Here is a 21056-nt window from a genome sequence, read left to right on the forward strand (position 1 = left end):
CCAGTGTATATTTGCTCATAAATTGTGTTTTTTCCCTATCCTTTAACAAAATGACATAAGAGTGCAAACTAATTCTCACTATCTACTTTATGAAGGTGTGGCTTGGTCCAGGTTATTTTTAGAGTAAATTAAGCAGCTGATATGATAGAAAATATTTTAAGGGAAGGCTTTCTCCAGCCACTAAACTCAGCTTACATCTTGTACTCCGAACCTCTAGGCAGCGACAGAGAGCCCCAGCTGTTACTCTCCTGTGCGTAAAGATGGCTCGTTGGTCAGGCGCACCAGCTCTATCCGTGGACCCTCCCACTAGTGGAAGAGTGACACGCCATTCAATTGCTGCCTGGCCCGCTGCATGTAGGAAACAGGAGGGAGCTTTGAGCACAAGGATATCTTACTATCAGGCAGGAGGAGGGAGAAAACCCGGCTACAGTGAAGCAAAAGTTGGACGAATCGCGTCGACATGGGGATCCGAAAAAAGACTAACAAGAATCCGCCGGTGCTGAGCCATGAGTTTGTCATCCAGAACCATGCAGATATTGTTTCCTGTGTTGCTATGGTGTTTCTCCTCGGCTTGATGTTTGAGGTGAGTCCACATGTTGAATGGCTTATTTTAAACTGTGGATCACTCGAGGGATGCTCGGCAGGAAAAGTGAGGGGGATTATCGCTAGAATGAATGCCGAATACTCCCAATCGGTTCTCATGAGAACTGACATGGCTGTCTGATCTATTCACACTACTTCCTCTCGTAATCGAAACTTTTCCCCATCACGATGGCCTCGCGTTTGCGTTTCATTCCAGAGCGTTCTAACCTCACTCAACTGCTCTCGGGTAATGTTATTTACAGTGACTAAATATGAGGGGTTTTTTAAAGCGTCGTGGGAACTATTTCACTCACATCTGGCTGCTTTCCCACCTAAAATTCGACAAGCTATTTAAGAAAAAAAAAATCATCGACACTAAGGCCCGCGGATCGAGTATGCACGCAAAAAGAAAATCAAAAACAAAAGTATTTTTTTGCGATATGTTTTGCAGAAATTTCCCATCAAGCGGCAAGTTTGCATTGCAGCACTTTATCGAGCTCAGTGGTTACGGTGTTTGGCAACACTCTGGACTTGGGTTAGTTTGTATGTGTTACGTGGCAATCGCGCAGCGGTTCACACAGCGCTGTCATCACCGAAACCCGCTTTCTCCGTCACTCAAAGTTGTCACCGGAGCTGGGAGAGCGCTTCAGACGTGACCGGACACAGCGAGCTGACACACGGGATCGTGTCACACAGCACGGCAGTGTCTTAACGCGCTTCAATCTGCTCTGCTTTGAAGCAAATGTGCGTTAATGTCAAAGCGCGTTTCATCCAAGGCGGAAAAAAAGCACCACCGCTGCTGGTGTCCAGCCGGCCATAATTAAAACCGCTTCCTGTTTGTACTTTCCAAAGTAAAACTCCTGGGAACTACGTGCTGTTGGCAGCGTGGATGTTGAAAAGCGTGATATTTGCAGGAATTGTTAGATTTATCTGTGCTACTTTAGCTTTAGCTCTTTTTTTCTTTGCTTTGAGATATTTATTTGTTGCAAGCCGGGTTGTCTTGCTGTGAAGGACTAATATGCAACTTCCAACTGATATCTCATTAGCTGCCTGCCTTGATTAAGTTATCTTTACTTTCAGTGAGGGTAAGGAGTTTGTTGCTCTACATAATTCACATTTAGTGTCATGCATTATCTCGTGTTCTTAAATTTTCTGACTAAAAATATTGTATACAAAAAAATACATAAGCAAAATGAAAGTAAAACAATTGGAAGGCATAGAAATGTCAAGTATTTGTACCTGTTGTTTTGCTTTCTGTTATAGTTTTCCCTCTTTAGGCCAGGAAAACAAATATCTCCACTATAAATATAACTATAACTGCACAAAATTAGTGGGACACAAAGGAAAAACTCTGACTTCTTGTATTAGTAAAAGCCTTTTTACTCATATGGACACGAGTATCTGGCCACCTACACACTGCACCTGCAGGAGCTTTTATGACATCCCATTCTAAGTACATAGGTATTACATAATATGGAGTTGGTCCCCACCCCCCCTTCCTTTGCAGCTACGACAGTGTTCGCTCTTCTAGGAAGGATTTCCACAAGAGTTTGGAGTGTGTCTGTGGAAATTTTTGCCCTTTTATCCAGAAGAGCGTTGTGCTGAACGAGAGGCCCTCGCTCAAAGTCTTTCTTTCAAAGAGGTTTTTGTTTTTGTTTTTTTAGATCAAGGTGGCACAGTCAAGTTCTTCCTAACCAAACGCATCCACCCGTTTTCCTTGCTTTATACACGGGGACACAGTTGTCCTGGAACAGAAAAACTCCTCCCCAAACTGTTCCCACAAACCTGGAAAAACCTAGAATTGTCCAAAATGGCTCGGTAAGATTTAAGATTCACTGGGGCTAAAGGGCCCAGGGGCCCCCAAAACAACCCCACAGCATTCAGTGATTAAAAGATAAGGGCCAGAATCTTTTGTCTATATGGTGTATAGCTTAATAAAAAGACTTTTACTAATATAAACTCTAAGTGTTTTTTTCCACTGTGTCTATTGTGCAGAAAAGTTGTGTTTATAGTGATGATATGTTTGCTTTCCTGGACCGAATAGGGAAAAGCATAACAGAGAAAGCAAACAGGTAAAAATACTGAATATCGGTAAGTTTGTGTTAAACATAACAGCATTAACGCAGGTGTGTTATATTACCACTATATTCATACACATCCTAAATGTATTATTTCAATTTTTAATAAGCATTTTGACTTGTATTTTGTACAATTGCTGTCTGACTGAGATTGACACGACTGCCTTTTGTCTGCAGGTCACCTCTAAGTTTGCAGTCTTCTTCATAACTGTCCAGTACAACGTCACCATATCAACAAATGGTAGGTTAACCAATGGTGTGTGGGGAGAACAGATGTTTCAGTGCAGTACTTTCTTTTACTTGCTGCATTCCTCTCATTTGGATTCTAAAGTGGCACTTACGCAGCCCTGCACAAACCCATTTCAGGGTTCTTCCCCCCCCCTGCTTCCGAGCTAAATTTAGTCTGCCTGATTTATAAAGTTCTCTTGTGGCAAGGTTGCGCCGGGCGAATATGGGCTAAGGTGTAATATAGGCCTCACAATCCGAGTCCTGCTCCTTTCAAGGTTAACAGAATCTCTGCCAGCTGACTTCAGATACCGACACTGCAGGACCTGTTCGTGCTGTGTGTGGTGTGCAGGCTTCCAGCTCGGTGATTCAGCTCTTATCTGCTGCACCTGACGACTTGCCGTATTCTGTAACTTATTTACAGCTCGAATCTCATGAGCCACATAGCATCCAGCGTCCTAATCTCTCTGCAGTGAGTGTTCTGAAACGATTTCAATGATGGCTGCTGTATTTTTGGATCGATTTCTTTGCGAGTTTCTGTAAATGATGACCAAAACCACTCAGTCCATCTAGAATACTTGCTGGGAACTGTGTTCACGTATCGGCTAGATCTGTTTTTATGGACACTGAGCTCAAGGGTGCATGGAAATAAATGTAACTTTAGAAAACTAGAAGAGATTCAGCGTGTATATTAGTTCAAATACAGTCTCTTGCGTTTTCAAAGCGGTGTAATTCTGCACAGCCGGGGCTCACTAATCCAAACATCTCACTCCAGGAAAGCGCACCTGACATTTTGGATGTGAATCAATCACAGATGGGTGTTGATTTTTCACTCTGCGTGACTTTTGTGTGCTGCAGAAGCACCAGAGGAGACTGCCGTGAACCACTTCCACCACGGGATCAAGGACTTGGCAACTATCTTCTTCTACATGCTGGTGGCTATCATAATGCATGCCATTATCCAGGAGTATGTGCTGGATGTAAGTGGGATAAAGACACGGAGTTAAGGTCATCTCTGTTAGAAACTGTTCTGTATTGTTCACTGCTGGTCATCTTTGCAGAAAATCAACAGGAAGAAGCACTTCTCCAAAACCAAACACAGCAAGTTCAATGAGTCCGGCCAGCTCAGCGCCTTCTACCTCTTCTCCTTTGGTTGGGGCACAAGCATCCTGCTCTCTGTACGTACAATAGCCAGCTGCCTTTGGTTTTTGTTTGCTTATGCCTGGCCCCATAAAACATACTTAAAAGCTTGCTTGTTCTTAGGAAAACTTCCTGTCCAATCCAGTCAGCCTGTGGGAGGGTTATCCGCATACACTGATGCCGTAAGTTGTGATGCTGATTGTGGAAATTCATCAATCATTTGGGACGTTTCTAAGCTTTTTGTAATGTCTCGCTTTCTTTCAGATTCCAGATGAAATTCTACTACATCTGTCAGCTGGGCTACTGGCTGCATGCTCTACCGGAGCTGTATTTCCAAAAGACAAAGAAGGTAAGAGGACGTGCGGAGCCAGTCGCTTTGGGATGGGACGATGCGACGCAGTTTCCTGTTTGACTTCCACGGCCGAGCCGCATTGTTTCAAAGTCTCATCATCCTCTCGCTTAAATCACCATGTGCAGAGCCGCACTGCTGTAAATATTTTGACCATGTTTGGCCTCCCACCCTTTGTGTTTACTGTTTAGGAGGATATTCCACGCCAGCTTGTGTACATCTCCCTGTACCTGGTGCACATCGCTGGCGCCTACATTCTAAAGTAAGAAGCGCCCACTGTAGAAAGCCTTTAATTAAGTGTGTGAGTTGGTGTGGCTTGTGTTTGTACACTGCCCTTTAGGAGAAAGTTTGTGGTGTCCTTGTGGGGTTTTTTTCCTGTCATTTGTAATGAAAAACTCTCTAAAGATGTTTCTTTGTGTGTTACAGCCTGAACCGCCTGGGTCTGGTCCTCCTTGTGTGTCATTACTTTGTCGAGCTTCTGTTCCACATTTCCCGTCTGATCTACTTCAGCAATGAGAACAGGCAACTGGGGTGAGTTCACTATTAGGAGGTTTTAGATCGAAAGAGGGCAAAGTCTTAAAACTTGTCCTATTGTTTTGCAGTTTCACCATTTGGGCGGTCTTGTTTGTCCTCGGACGGCTGCTCACCCTGTCCCTATCTGTCCTCACCGTGGGCTTTGGCCTCTCCACAGCTGAGAACCAAGGTTTCGATTGGGCCGCAGGAAACTTTAACGTCCTTTTTGTTCGGTAAGTGTTTCTGAGAGTAGAAACTGAAATATCTGAACTTGCAAACGGAGCTGAAATTAATTTCTTTTGCTCTGACAACCTTTTTTAAAATGTGTATTTCGTGGAGATTGAAGCTAAATTTCTTGATATTTTTTTTTAAAAATTCATGTGCGGCAAATGCAAATTTGTAAGAAGCGCTCATAGACTGCTCACAGTGGAGACGTGAGGCCTTCTTTGTAGACCTTTAAGAGCATGTTGTATAGAGCTAAAATAAACCTACAGCAAGAACATTGTCATACAACAGGAAGTGCACTCCTGCGTCCATAAATGAGCATGACGCGCAACCACAATGCATCTTGTGCTAAGCAGATTAAACACTTCCTACTTTGTTTTTGTGTGCCGTTCCTACCAGTGTCTTGTGCGTAAGATAAAGTGCGATGCTTTTATCCCTCTCTCTACTAGGGTAACTGTCCTGGCTGCCATCTGCCTCACACAGGCCTTTATGATGTGGAAATTTATCAACTTTCAGCTGCGCCGGTGGAGAGAGCATGCCCAAGCTCAGACCTTGAAAAAGAAACAAGCTCCTTCCAAGAGCAAATCAAAGAAAGACAAAGGTGAGAGCACGAGCATGAATTAGCTCCCTATTTGCAAAAACATGGCTGGAGGTTCCTCTCCCAGGATTAATTAAGCTTACAACTTTCCATATTTAAAGCATAATATCTAGCTGTTTTTTTTGTGTGTGTAAATAATCCTTTCATGCCCTAGACTGGCTTGAATGTAACTCTACACCTTTCTTTCTTGGAGTATGTTCGGCTTTGTGGTGCATATGCAAATTAGTCCTCATCTCCAACTCCACCTACCCTTCTACCACTCACTTCCAGTGCCATCATCATAGGTGCTTGCATTCAGCTCAGCTTGGACTATGAAACTGTTCTGTAGTAAAATAGCGTGGGCAGTGTTTATGTACGATAAAAGGAATTGTAGTGGAAAACTGCCCTGAGTGCTCAGAGTAGAAAAGCACTATTTGAACACAGCTCTCATTCACACAGTGGGATCACCACAGTTGTTCTTTAAAATACACGATTAAATGTCTTTTATTTTTCAGTTTTTCAAATGACAAAACAGTACATAACTTAAAGGCTTGTCTGCTCTTTCACATTTTTGATCTCTCCTTTTTTTTTTTTTTTTTTTAGCCAACGGAGTAAATGGAGTTAACTCTCACCAAGCTGATTCACCAAGAGCCAGAAAAGAGAAATCCTCATAAAACATTCCTCTCAGCCCTTTCCATCGCCTCCCCACCTCAGAGAACTCTCCTCTCACTCTCTGTCCCCTCCTCACGTCCGGCCCAGCAGATCCTCCGGCTCCTTGATCTACGACACGCATCTTCAGCTCCCACACACGACTGACCTCCCAGCTGGACTTCAAGGACCAGAATGCAGCTTCGCGTCTCATCCAGCACACCGTCATTTCTGAATCTTTGCCCTGCTGTGCTATTGTGAATGAAAAGAAAACCAATTAAGAAAATAAACTATGAAAAAAAAAAAAAAAAAAAAAAAAGACCTTTATTTAAGAAGTGCCTATTGATACGGAGCGTTTTTTGTACAGAGTGTAATTTTAAAATTTCAGGAATGATCACTGCAGTGTTTTAATGTTTCTCCCATTTTATCTTTTCATGCTTTTTCTAAATACTGTGTATTTCAACTCGTCTCTTCTTTTTTTTTTTTTTTTCGTCTCCTTTTATTTATAACCGCTCGCTCTGCTCCTTTTCTTTGCCACCGACTCCTGCCCCTCTGTGGGGGGATTTTGCAGACACTATATGTGAATTTCCCTGTAATGTCTCTTGTTTTCCCCTAAGTGAGGGATGCGAAAAGGAAACAAAATCTTATCTTTGTCTTTCAGATTAAGACTGGGGTCACAAATCGACTCAAACTCAGTGTTTTCTCCATTTCGTTCTTCAGCGGACACCTATAGATGGAACGTAAGGTAGAATATGGAGAATTTTAAAGTCCCCTTATGAATAAGAATAAAGGTGAGTGTGCAAAAAGCATTCGAGGAAAACAGGAGACATCTTTGTGTAATAATGTAAGTAGATTCACGGTTCAATATTGTGCAAAACTGCCAGCAAAGTAACCTGATGTAGCATTAAGTGTCAGAGTTCAGAACAGCTTTGTACTGAGATCATAAACTGTTGCGTTTGTATCTATAGTTCTAAGAAATAAACACGCCTTGTGTTTTAGCTTTGGATGAGATGACTTTCTAAGAGAGACGGAAAAGACTTAATCAGGCGATATGTCGGTTTAGTGAGTTTGAATCGCTGTCTTGTATGATCCTGCCTCATTTGCTGTTTAAGTGGAATTGTTTCCCTGTGTTTGTATGGCCTGCTTGAAAAATGTTCACATGAATGACTTGTTGTAAAAGCATGGACCGAGAATGAAACATAACTATGTTTTGTTTAGCTTTTAACACCCCCCTCCCCTCCCTTTACCCTACTATTCACTGTGCCATATGAGCCTGGTTGATATGCCTTTTATTTACATGCCATAAGATAAATTTGCAAAGCTACAGAGAGCAATCAAATACGTTTTCAAGTAGTTTCCCAGTTAACACCGGCCTGTTCCAAAAGATTAACCCGTTGGGTATGCAGTGGTTGCCTTTAAGCTGCATGTGGATTTCTGAACCTGTCCTGAGGGGTTATCTTGATAAAGGAATAAAATGTATTGAAAACAAATTCTCGGAGTTGTGACTTGTGTATTATTATCCGTGTACACATTTTAGTTTTTATTTGAAGAAAGAGGCACACAGTTGAGATAACTTAGATGAAGCCTGGTATTTAACGTTTGAATGCAATCACTTCTTACATAGACGCAACACCTGCTGGGAACCTGGAGTGAAAAATCAAGAATAGTTCATTTCACTGATATTTAATGCGAAGGGGGCAGTGTTACGACAAATTATGCCTCAACACTGTATGAAGCTTTTATTTTAGACGCCGAAATTAAGATCTCTAATTGTTTCACTATACAAGTTAAAAGGGGGCTTTGTGTTTGTCGTGATTTTCTGTCACGTAGGTATGTGCAGTTGTGGTAAGAAGATGACATCCACTCACTATGGGTGTGAATTTCATGGTAATTTGGGGATTTTAATGATTTCTTTTAAATGTTTTTGGTTTGTTTTCCCAGGATTGGACAATTCAACGACATAAGTGGCTTCAAAAAACAAAACAAAAAAAACACACAAGAACTGGGTGCACAAGTTAAAATTTATTTTGGATTTTCTATAATCCGCAATGTCAAAAGTATATTTACATACAGCCCCACTAATTTTTGGTTAAGTGTCTTTTAGCAAGTTGGACCACAACCATATACTTTTAGTAGCCATCACAAGCTTCTGGCATAATTCTGGCTGGATATTTGACCGCTCTTCTTGGCACAATTGGTAGCATTTATTTCAATTGGTTGGTTTCCTGGTACAGACCAGACTTTGAAGCATAGCCCACAAACTTTCAATAGGGTTGAGGTCAGGGTTTGGGAAGGTCGTTGTAGAAGTACAATGTTAGCCTGCTTTATTCGTTCCAGAACAACTTTTGATGTGTGCTGTTGGATCATTGTCCTGTTGGAATACCCAGCTGTGTCCATTTTTCAAACATCTAGCTTTTGACTTGAGGTAAATTAGAAGAATTGGGAGGTAGTCCCCCTTCTTCATTATTCCATCCACTTTGTTCGATGTACCACTACCACTTGTACCAAACCAGACCCAGAGCACGATGTTATCACCACTGTGCCTGACAGTTGGTACAGTGTTCTTAGGGTTTGAAAGCGTCACCTTTACTACTCCAAATGTACCTCTTGTCATTCTGGCAAAATAACTCAATCTTTATCTTGTATGGCCATAAAACATTTGGTAGACTTGCAAATTTAAGTCAAGCTTGAAGGTGCTGATTTTGGAGCACAGGCTTCTTTCTTGGTCAGCTCCCTTTTAGCCCATTTTAATGTAAAACTTGATTCACCAATGGATAGCGGCACTGGTATTCTAGCAGTTTCCAGTTCATGGCAGATTTGACCCTTGGTGGTTCATGGTGGTGATTGTTCCTGAACATCATGAACAATTTCCTCTTATCTGAGGGTGATAATTTGGGTCTTCCTACAGACCATGACATTGGTATGTCCAAATAACTTGTATTTATGTACAGTTGTTTGAGCCAAAAATAAAGCTACAATTTTCGTTCTTGGATGTTCACTGAGGCAACTGGACGTTCCTATTGTTCGGAGTATTGATCAATCCAACAACTTCTGTCAAACAAATTAATTTTTGTGCTGGCAAAGAGAATTAACCTGTTATAGTCAATCACGATCACTAACGGGAAGTTAATAGGTCTTGGCCTCAAAGAAATCATTAAAAGCCCATAACTACTATAATGTTCATGCCCATCACGAGTGGATGTCAGCTTCTGACAACAACTAGTTATATGACAGAAAATTATGGACAACATGAGACCCCTCAAAACCTATATAATAAAAAAAGGTGTAAATTAATCTACAACTGAATACAAGACAGGAATGACTTATTTTACCACTCAAACAGCCAGTTTCAAGCTATACATCCAATGCTCTTCATACAGTTAAAACCACATGCCAGCCTTTTTGGTTTGTAGTTTCATACACAGGTAACGAAAAGCAATGTGTTTATCCCTACTGTAACTGATGCAGTCTTTGATGCCTAAAATCTGGGATATGGTCACTTTATGATTTATATATAGGAAATAGCTTTGCCTTCTTTTAATAGTTTTTCTCAAAAAAAAAAAAAAAATTTAAAATAAATAAATATATATATATATATATATATATATATATATATATATATTTTTTTTTTTTTTTTTTTTTGTTATATATATATATATATATATATATATATATATATATATATATATATATATATATATATATGTAGGCCACACACACGAAGCTATTTGCAGCTCAGGTATTTTGTTTGATCTAATTCAGATTCTCACCCTTTATATCCTGGCCAGTCAATTTTAGATTGATTTTTTTTTAATGCAAAATTGATTCCAAAGAGATTGTAAGTAAAATCTGTATAAAGCTACACAGATTCACACACACTTTTGGGACGTCTTCTAAATTACGCGGATAAACAGTAAATCTATTTCTATTGATTTCACTGCTCAGGGTTGGTCTCATTAAATATCTCTGTTAGTGAGCATGATGTGAACATGATTGTTGTATCTTCTCTGTTGGCGAGAGTGTGCATTCTTTCGAGGTGGAAGGATTCTCTGCGCCCAACATCTGGCTAGTAGATTAGAGGGGTTATATGTTATATTCATCTAGAAAGAAAAGATCAGGTACACCATCAGAAGAGCTGCTGGGAAAGTCTAGGTTACCTGGCAACCATTCATATCCTTTGTTGAAAGCATTGCAGCTGTTGTTATTAACACGGCATGCCATCTCTCGCTTCTCTTGGTTCTGAAATATTTATGTTACCAGTTTTTAAGTTGTATTTTTTTCTGTATAGTTTTTATTTATTTATATATATTTTTTATCTTCAAATAGCTGCTTCATAAATAAAGTGATTATTATTATTATTATTATTATTATTATTATTATTATTATTATTATTATTATTAACATAATCAAACGGGTGGTAAAGGCCTGATTGTTTTTAAATAAAATATAATATTTAATAAATTGTAATAAGAAAAATCTAGGAAAAATAGTAAGGGCACCATAGTTATACCATAGTAATTACAATGTCTTTTGTTTTGTTTTATATATACATCACATGCCATATCTCTGAAGATGTTTAGCCAAAGTTTCTTTTTTGACATTATTACAGAGTTACAGCAGCTTCACCAAGTACCACAAAGCAGTTGTTTCGTACTCCAAAAAAAAAAAAAAAAAAAAAAAAATCGACTTCAGTGTGCTTTCTGTGTAACATTCACATTCCGATGAAAGCGAGTGGAGCAGCCAGGGTTCAAACCACCAACCTTGCAGTCAGTACATGATCTGCTCTAACCTCCTGAGCCACAACTGCCCTCTATATGTTAACTTCATTGAACTTGATTTGCAACATAAGAATGAAAAGGTTTGCAAGTCACACAAGGTAAAAATTCTAAGGTTGTAATTTTCAATTTCCATGTATTTCAAATAGGGTTAAAGGTCTCCGAGGGATTTCCATTCTAAGCCTAATTTTTCAGCTTTGCACCACTGGGAGGTGATGTTGTACAACTTTTAAATGTAAAGAAAACGCCTGCTTGCTCATTTGATCCACAGATAGTTGACCAGACAGTAAATCAAGGTAGCCAGATAAGCTGGAAACGCCTTGTCACATTTCCTAGGTTTTTAAAGCCCCTTTAGTATTTTTAAAGGTCCCTTTCGTTAAATAGCCACCAAAGTGGAATAGTGTGGTGAATAATCATGGCCTTGCTGTACATTTCCCTCATGCATTTACTGTATCTGACGAGTGTAATAGCGATTTTTAAACTAGGGTTAACCAGGACAGACCGAAATTGCACTTTTAGGGCTGTGGTTGAAGGGAAGCCCAACACTGCTTTCACCAGGCGTTTTATTCAAGGCACAGTGCTTACACACATCATTTATAGGCACACATAAATCTTTATGACCTTACATGTACACACATCTTGACGAGCCATTTCACCACAGCTCTGGGGATATTTTCTAAATATATACATAAAAATGCACTTGTTTCCTGTGTGAACCTGGAGTTGGGGAGTTGCTCGATCCGCGCATAAAAGTACAACACATTTTTGAAATATTATTGACACTGACGTGGCACAGTGGCGCGTCAAAGTAACTGCTTGTCAGATAAAATGTTGCCAAATCCGACGCCGATCAATCAAACTGCAAGTGGCCGGGTCATCGTGACAGGTAAATCGCCGTAGGACTGCTCACGAGTCCCCCGGTCGTAACCGAGCTCATAGCGCTGTGGAGCCCCAGTGATGTGGTGTGGCGTGTGTGTGGGGGGAGGATAGGATCGCTACCAGCCAGATAAACACTCGGCATTGGTTTGCAGAGCAGGAGTAACATGGCGGCACAGTTAGCCAGCAGAAATGTTGTTTCACTATCGCGAAGGTCAGAGCTGCTTCGGATAAGCGGAATTTAACAGCGAGGACACGGCCAAAAGTGTTAAATCGTAAGTAGCCACACGCTTTTGTGCTCCTTGTCGAGACGCGGCTTGGTGTTTTTGTTTTTGTTTTCTATGTTTTTTTTGTGTGTGAAATCCGCTGAGCAGGAGCGAGAGGCTCTTCAAATCTCGGTTGTGTCTTGTCTGTCTGGCACAGGCTCTCGCTTCGGCGTTAGCTTAAATTAGCAAGCGCTAGCTGCTTGGCTAAGCTCGCCGCCTGTATCGGTGGTGTTTTCTGCAGCAAACTTAATTAGACGACACGGGCAAAAAGCGAGCCTTGAAGCGGGGAGTTACTGCAGCGTACGCGCTCCGCTTTTTATTCGGCGGTGGCCGCATGTGAAATGGGCAAAAAGTGAAAATGCGAAGTGCACAACACTTTCATGTGTCATTGTGTGTGTGTGTGTCTGTTTTTTTTTTTTTTGTGCTGAGTGAGCTAGAGACCGTGCCTACAACACCGGACGAAGTTCGCCAGGGTAAGCAGGAGCCCAGTTAGCATGCTAACGATGTAGCCGCACAGGCTGGAGTCCCTTTTTTTTATGTTTTCCTTCTTTTTTTAACGTTGTTGTCAGAAAACGTGAGTCAGGACAGTTCCCATCACCATGTGCTTGAGCGGGCTGTTGTTGTTTGTTGTTGTACTATCCAAGCCTCATTACTACTTGACACATTAGGTAAGTTGGCGATTCCCCCCCCTTTCTCTAGGGAGCATAGACTACTTTTTTGTTTTGTTGTTGCTGGTTTTCATTTCTTTTTTTTCTTTTTTTTCTGAACTAATGTTTCTCCTGTGTTTGACGGTACTACTCGTGGACTTGGTTACAGCAGTCAGAATCAGCGCTTTGTAACTGTAACTTTGTAGCAGTTTAAGTCAGTGTCAAAGTTGCCCATGGACACATGGTCACATGACACGAGCACAGATTGGAGGGTTTTTTTTTTTTTTGTAGTGTATTTTGGCCTTGCTTTAAAAGGGTAAAATTGCCATGGATTCACACATGCACCAGTCGCATGTTGGTGGAGGAAGGAACTTAATCTGGAATACAGTTTTAGGCATTAATGCAGTGTCTGTGTGTGTGTGTGTGTGTGTGTGTGTGTGTGTGTGTGTGTGTGTGTGTGTGTGGTGGGTCTGCTTGTGTGTTGCATTGTTGTGCCTGTGTTGAAGGAGTGCAGCACTCTCCTTTTTAAGGGCCCCTCTTGCATGACTGATTCTGGACTATACAGACAACACAGCTTGTGCCATTTCAATGTCTGTCAACTGTTCTCTCAGTAATGCTGCAGGAGCGCATCCCGTGGAACCAGTTGAGCAGTTTCTGTTGCATCCCTCTCCCCACCTGATGGTGCACAGGGCTTGTCACATCACCAATACGAGATTTAACATGACATGCTGTCCAGCTGCAGGTTTGACTGTGGCTTCACTGCTTATATGGAAATGGGATGAGATGGGAGTCTGTCAGATCTCACAGTAGTCATATGCAAATTCTGGAGAAGATGTAACAGACAGAAAAGTGTATGTGTGCTGCTGTGCATGTATGTCTGCATGCATCTTGTAATCATACATCTGAAGTATGACCAGAGGAATATGCAAAAAGTGTATTTCTTTAACTTATTGTGGGGTTTTTTTCAACCCCCCCATCCATGTATGCATGTGTTGTGTGTAAACCGCTTTGAAAGTATCCCTCTTTGCAAGCCTGAACAGCATTTAATCTCCAAGGCATAGAAGTTGTTGACTTTGTAGTTTGCACAGAAAGAAAATTGTTCAGGTATTTCAGTGTGTGGTGGATCGAGGCAGATTAAACTGTTCGTCCTTGTGAGAAAGTAAAGATGTCCTCCTGAGCTGACCCGATTTAAATTTTCAGGCTGTATTAGATAAGGGGTGTGGATCTCTTGTATGACGTGTATGTGACAGCCCACTACTGGTTAAAGGAATGCAGTCCTATTCAGAGGCAAACCTGCTTTCCAGCGCTGTTGTTAGATGCCTGTATGCTTTTTGTCTAGTTTAAAAGAGGAGACATACTAGACTACTGAAGAAAGGGGGGGGGGGGGAAGAGAAAAAAGGAAAATATTTTTGTATAGCTTTCACTGAACAGAGTGAAAGAATGACTGCTGGGATTCACACAAGCATGTAAGCAAGTATGTGGATGTTTATACAAGGATAACTGGGTGGAAGTTTTCTCACACTCACTTGGCACTATTTGTGCGATGGGCGTTTCCTAAAAGGAGAACTCAGCCTGAGCGCATTGTAAACTGCAGCTCCAGCAACAGGTGTGTGGCACAGACGTGCTGGTCACGTCACATGATTCAGAATCAAGCCTTTCTCCTGCATACTTGCTTTCTTTTTGTTGTCTCACTTGGTGACAGACTTTTTGTATATTGCCCTTAAGGTCCTTGTGGCGTCCTACTGCCTGTTAACCGTGTGTTCATAATTTCCTAAATCAAGCCAATATGTTGCTGTGAACTTGGAGATAAGCCCCTCCTAATATACGTGCTGACTTTTGTCCTATTGTGAGTTGCTTTGTGTCACACGAAGTGATACTGTATTAGCTTGACCTTTGTTCTGCTGCATTTGTGTTGCCAATTCTTGGCTTTTTATTTTTTATTATTCCATTATCACAGCTGGACTAATATCTAGCCCCAGTAATGGGTCTATTTTGGATTTCAGTGCAATTATAGAATTGCATGCAACTTGTGTGTTTAGTGATTTGTACAGACTTTCATTCAAAATGTCATCTTTGGCTGTGAATGAATATAACTGAATTTTAGGGAATTTAATATTTGTCAGGCAAAGCAGGGCATATGAAGACAACTTTGACAGTGGTAAAGGAATGATCGATTTATTTATTTAGATACAGGGTGTATCAAAAAGTATAAAACAATTTCAAAGTGCTTTAAATCAGTGGGTGTTCACGGGTTAGCCTTTGAAACACGTACTGTTGAGAAAGAGGGGATTTGTGAGTTTCACGTGGTTGCTGGTAGGTAGCAGTGGCTGCAGTGATGCCAGATGTGCTTGGAAAACATGTGAAAATTGAAAGTTTTGTATGTAAAACTGTATATTTAGCCATATTTTTTACAACTTACTGCAAGCTTATGTGTCTGTTACTTTGAAAAATATAGTCTTTTGAAACCAGATTATTATTTTTTTGATACACATTGTTTTTATTGACCGATAAGTTGGCAAGCTAAGTTTTCCATTAACCTGTAAAGAAAATCCTCCCACAGCACTATAAACAGTTTTGTTAGACCTGGTGGGGGGAAAAAACTGTAATGATGTCTGTGGTCATGTTGCAATTTATAAATGCTGTTAAGACAGTAAAATAATATATAACAATAATAATAATATGTGATTCTGTTAAGTTTGAGTCCTGTCACAGGGTCTGCCTGCCATAACTCTTATCACTGTGGTCACCTGTGGTCTCAGCTCGTTTTCAGTTTTATTTTATTTTATCTTACTTTATTTGTACAGTGTGAATAACTATACCACATGCGCAGGTGAATTCCTAAATCATAAGCTTCCTGTAATCTTTGTCCATTGGTATTTGAAAGGAGAGGTAGCACTCAGATGCTGGCAAAATTACTGCTTCGCATTTTAGGGGATGGAAGATTGTAATTCAGTATGATCAATTAAGCTAAACAATCGCATAAATTCTTAACTAAACTTTGAGAGGCATGCAGCAAAGAGAAATGTGTCAACATGACGCTCGGATAATGTTGCCATGGGTAGTTTCACAGCTGACATCTGGCACCCTGACATGTGTTCAGACAAATGTGTTTTTAACAAGAGAGGGGAAAGACAGCACTAGCATCAACAGGTTCTGATTGACGCTGCATTGGACACACAGAAACTAGTTATTGGTACATTAACGTTTATCTTAGCAAATCTGTATATTTTAGACTTGTAACCAAAGTTCTATTCAAATAACAGTTAGTTTTAGTAAAATAAACAGTGACTGACGACTCGTGTCTAGGATTCGAAACCCAGTTGCAGTCGATGACTTATTGAGTTATTAATATGATCTGTTGACAGTAATCACTTGTATATGTTTTGGTAAGATTGTTAAGAGGTAGTTGTAAGCTGCTTTCTAGTTCGAGTTTACAGTTTTTAATTGTAGTTGGTTTCTTTAGTCTTCTTGGAGAGTTAACTGATGGTCACTGGGGTTGTTGGTTGCCTAAAAAGGAATTTCAAAAGGAAAATTATGCAGAACTTGGATCTCCCTCCAGGGAAAGCCTTGCTGGAGAAATCAGCCTTGTCATATGGCAGACCTTCCCAAAGTGTGGGGCCCGCCCCTAGGGGGGCGCAGAGCCATTGCAGGGGGGCGCGGTATGAAGGGGGGGCTTGGACACTGCTAGCACGGGGTTCCCACACAAACGTAAAGCAGGAGATGAAGCATCGCTGAATATGTTTCCAAACCAACCTCATTCTAAGCCACAGACTAGAAAATATGGTGAAGCATATCTGCCCTTTGATTTCACCGGCACAAGTGCCGAGGTAGGTCTCCCCTGCATAATTGGCTTTCCCTTCGTCGGGAGTAGCGCTGGGCTCTTCAAATCACGGACAAACAGTATCCCACATTCTTGATTTTTAGTTCACAAACACTTCTCATAATGACTAACTACTCCTGACATTTTGGAGATGTTAGCTCTTTATACAGTAAAAGTACAGCGGGATACATATAATATCAGGCTGATCCTGCCACAATTTGTTCCCCCGGTTCAAATCCCGGACAAACAGTATCCCACAGCTGTTTATGTGTTTAAACCCATTTTGCACAGAGAGACATTTTTGGAAAAATGTATTGATAGCAATGTTGAATATTATTACACAGGAAAAAAACAACTACACGTAAAATAATCACACCATGATGCCTCTGCCTTTCTAAATGGAGGGACAGTAACTGTGTGTGTATGTAAGCGTGTAAAAACTGAAGATAGTCAGATTAACAGTATTTCGTCTCTATCTGCCATTCTGCAATTCATCTCATGTAAACAATAACGTGGCGCACAGCGTGACGTGAAAAAAGGCACATACCTTTGACGTTGCATGACGAACTCTGTAGTCCTCGTCCACACCTAAACGCAAAAAAGGAGTTTTAAAAAAAAAAATGCAGTTTTCGGTGATTCGAAACGCCGTTTACGTGTGGACGAAACAGCTGCCTTTTCAAAAATACCCGTGTAGGTGCGGACGTAGCGTAACAGAGTTAGTAGTTTATTTTATTACTACCTGTAATTTATTGCAGATTACTTGTATTTGCTTAATTGTTTACTAAATGTTTGAGGTGTGAAATAAACCGCAATGGAGCAAAATAGGGGTGTGTGTGGTTGGAGGATGTGTTTGTGCGTGTGCGAACATTATTCTTGTAAAACAAAGGGGGACCTAGCAAAAAAAGTTTGAGAACCACTGTCATATGGTACCTCTGTGACCCATGAGCAATCTGGTGAACAATGATAATGCTGGGTTAATTTTAACACACAAGTATTTAAACAATGACATCAGAAGCCTTTTTAACCATGTCACATTTTAGCGGTGAACAAAACTACTCCTCTTGTTACTACACACAGTTGCTAACATTGTTAAGCTGACTCATTTGAACCAGGCTGGAAGATGACATCCATGTGTCTGCTGCTTAGCACAGTCCGCTCTGACCATCACCACAGACCTCTGACTTACTTGAGAGCTTTAATGTTTTAAAGACAACAGCTAACACTCACAGTTGTGCAGCTTCATATTTATGAGAATGTTGAAATGTATCGCTGGTCTGTTTTCAAGTGTGCACATTTAATTCAGTGTTTTTCTTTGCTTTTAACAGAGTTTACAGTGACCACTGGGGAATTATTACCTTAAAGTGGCTCTTGTTTGTAGGTAGGTTAGATGTACCAGATTTACCTATGCTGTGTTATCTATCCATCACATGCTGTGAGTGTTTTCTTGACATGGTGCACCCCTCCCCTTGGTATCTATATGCCTTGTCTTGCTGGGCATCTCACCCTGCTGTCTCTGCGTTTGTGTTGTCATGGAAACAGCAATGTGACAGGTCCTGGGTGGGCGTGAGGGATGAGCTGTGGGGTAATGGCCAGGTTTTTACAGCAGAGGGAGAGAAGAGGGTGTAACGGCAGAGGAGAGGTATCTGAAGCAAGGCCGAGATGATTGGTGAAAAAGCTGTGAGGGCTTTGACGCCAAGAGGAGAAGTGTGTGGAGGGGGGGAGAATTTATCCCCTCTGTGCTTCAAGACTGTTTTCATTGTGTTATTAAATGAACTCAAATCAATCATCTCATCTATTTGCGATGTGGAGTGGAAAGAGAAACCACATTGGATATGGTTTCTCTTTTTAGTTAAACTGCTTGTGGGCTTTCTAGAAAGTTCTGAAGATGCTTTCTCATCATATATTGTCAGATAAGTTGATATACAGGATTGGAACTGATCTATTGGACAATTATGTTAATTTTTTTTAATGCATATGTCCTTGTACTATGTCACGCGTCAGTACAATTTGGCTAGAAGGCTAGCTACATAGCGTTGAAAGAGCTAACAACAAAGGGTCTCCAGTATGGAGGCATTAAAGTTTCACTTTGCCAACAAGTTCTCTTTGTTTGTGCTAATTTGTGTCAAAATTTTGATTTAACAGCAAACTATGGGCAAGTCCTTTGACAATGTCGCTACTGTCAGTTTCGCTCTCATTTTTTCAGTTTCTGTGTGTCCTTCCTTCCCGTGACGAATACTGGATATTAATTTCAGTTCACTTTTATTTATGTAGAGCTCATTCACAACAGATGTCAAGGTGCTTCATGAGGGAGTGAAGGAAATTCTACAGTTTGAAAATCAGACTTGTCTTATTAGCAAGTAATTGGCAACTGTAGGAAGGAAGAACTCCCCTGTTTGTTTTGTTTGTTTGTTTTTTAACTAGAGCTGGGCGATATGAGATTTTTTCATATCACGATATGTTTTTTTCATTTCAGGCGATAACGATATCTATCACGATATAAGCCAAATAACTATATTTGTAAGATTTAAATGTGCCGTTGCTCACAAGTAAAATGTGAAATAATCAGCAGCTTGTTTTTATTTAAATATTTATTTCCCATAATAAGTTCAACAGGGTAGATGTACTTAAGGAACATGAGACTTTTTCAGATAAATAAAGGCAAATATTGCAAACTACACAAAAGGCAGCCACTAAAGCGTTTAAGTTTCAAAATAGAACAAACAAAACAGACTAAATTGTCAATTCCACTTAGAAACAAAATATTAATTCTAAAAATAAATCTTAGTTTGTTTTACAGAAGAACAGACAAAACTGACTAACTTTTGTCAATATCAAATAAACTGAGAACTAAAAGGAAATTCTCAATCTCTCCTTGTTGTATAGCTTAGCTTTTCAAACACTTTTAACAGTTACTTTAGTCTGACAAAAGCCGAATGACGAATTAGCGCTTCCAGTCAGAGACTGAGGCTACGTCCACGGGTACACGGGTATTTTTGAAAACGGAGATTTTCCGTTTTCGTTTTAAAAAATAATCCCGTCCACACATAAAGGCAGAAATGAAGGAAAACGCTGCTATGAACATGCCAAAGCAGCAGGTGGCGCTAGATTCCTAACCGTGCCGAAATGTTGGCCAATCAGAAGTCTAGAAGCCTCGGTGGGAAAAAGTAAACAAAGCTGCGGCATAGAAGCAGAACCGAGTCGTATGTGTGGAGGGACAGTAACTGTGTGTATATGTAAGCATTTAAACACTGCAGAGAGTAGAATTAACAGTAACAGTATTGTAGAAATTCATTTCACCAAAACAATAACGTGGCGCACAGTGTGACGCATGCACCAGTTTATTGTATTTCCAGACTTGCTTTCGGCACAATTTACAGTGCACGCTACTCTGTTTTTTGTCAGACTTGAAATAGCCGAAATACCTTCACACTACGGAACTTCTATGGCTCTTCCATTCGACAATCTCTCCGGCATTGGAACCATCATCTGTTTTCTCTTCGGTCACGCTCGGTTGATTTTTCTAGTCGGCACACTCATTTCCTCCATTACCCGCTGGCTGCTTCCCAAACAAACACACGTGCGGCTTGGCACTTGTGCTGTACGTAACAAGTCACGCGGACGTGACGCTGCGGCTGTGATTGGTTCGGCTCTGCGCTACTTAATTTGGATTGGCTGACCTTTTTTTTTTTTTTTTTTTTTTTTTTTTTTTTTGAGGACAAGAGCGGCGAGGTCTATCGCGATAGCTTAATTTCTCTATCGAGTAAAAGTTATATCGCGATACGTTATCGTTCTATCGCCCAGCTCTATTTTTAACCAAGAAATCTTTAGGCCAGCTTCAATGATTAGATTGGGACTGTATTATTCCGTAAACAGAGCAAAGGTAGCTGTGCTGATATCAGGACTCTAGAAGTTTAATTCTGAGGTTAGAGTTATAACTTGTGCCTTAAGCGTGCTCAGTATTTGGCATTCAAGGACACCAGTCTGTGCTAAATAATGAGTATGTCAGTTTAATGTAATATTTCAGAACATTTAAGCTCAGTAAGTAAATGTTATTAATCTTGCATTTAATCATAATAAGGGCGGGCTATTTCTCTGTGGCATTTAGCTTATGAAACACCTGCACTGTTAAGGGTGTACTCCTGGCTTAAGATGGGCCTTTGATGTAATTGTGATACATCAACTTGCAGTCTGTGTAGCCTTATTTGGACATCAGTGCATTTTCCTTTTATGACCTTTAGTGAAACTATTTAAACAGATGAAATCTCATTTAGCAGATCTGTTTAAAAAAAAATACTACAAATGCTGGTGATTTTCCTCTTCTGGGGGTGCTTCTGT

At 40.5% G+C, this 21056-nt stretch overlaps 2 protein-coding genes across 7 annotated transcripts in view; both read left to right on the top strand.

Moving 5' to 3' along the window:
• The first annotated feature begins 244 nt into the window (after window positions 1-244).
• Window positions 245-7827, top strand: tram1 (translocation associated membrane protein 1). Its single transcript, XM_086306155.1, has 11 exons — window positions 245-583; window positions 2838-2901; window positions 3744-3865; window positions 3947-4063; window positions 4149-4207; window positions 4290-4374; window positions 4566-4636; window positions 4801-4905; window positions 4977-5120; window positions 5562-5713; window positions 6293-7827. The coding sequence occupies exons 1-11, from the start codon at window positions 461-463 to the stop codon at window positions 6361-6363; spliced, it is 1113 nt and encodes a 370-aa protein (XP_086162281.1). The 5' UTR covers window positions 245-460; the 3' UTR covers window positions 6364-7827.
• Window positions 7828-11978: 4151 nt separating this feature from the next.
• The window catches only part of ncoa2 (nuclear receptor coactivator 2), a 63955-nt gene continuing 54877 nt past the window's right edge, over window positions 11979-21056 (top strand). For 3 of the 6 annotated variants that reach the window (XM_086306156.1, XM_086306160.1, XM_086306159.1), the window contains exon 1: window positions 12015-12263. The gene's annotated coding sequence lies outside the window, so the exon portion shown is untranslated. The other 3 variants (XM_086306161.1, XM_086306162.1, XM_086306157.1) reach the window with 2 other exon arrangements.

This window comes from Aulonocara sp. 'chitande type north' Nkhata Bay, linkage group LG9 (genome assembly GCF_057382095.1).
Source record: "Aulonocara sp. 'chitande type north' Nkhata Bay isolate Kocher_YH1m ecotype deep benthic linkage group LG9, A_spYH_male_GT1.1, whole genome shotgun sequence".
Classification (NCBI taxonomy): domain Eukaryota; kingdom Metazoa; phylum Chordata; class Actinopteri; order Cichliformes; family Cichlidae; genus Aulonocara; species Aulonocara sp. 'chitande type north' Nkhata Bay.

Coding starts and splice junctions, on each gene's coding strand:
- tram1 (XM_086306155.1), top strand. CDS start 461: ATGGGGATCCGAAAAAAGACTAACAAGAATCCGCCGGTGCTGAGCCAT. Junction 2,902..3,743: donor CGTCACCATATCAACAAATG/GTAGGTTAACCA, acceptor TGTGTGCTGCAG/AAGCACCAGAGGAGACTGCC. Junction 3,866..3,946: donor TCCAGGAGTATGTGCTGGAT/GTAAGTGGGATA, acceptor TCATCTTTGCAG/AAAATCAACAGGAAGAAGCA.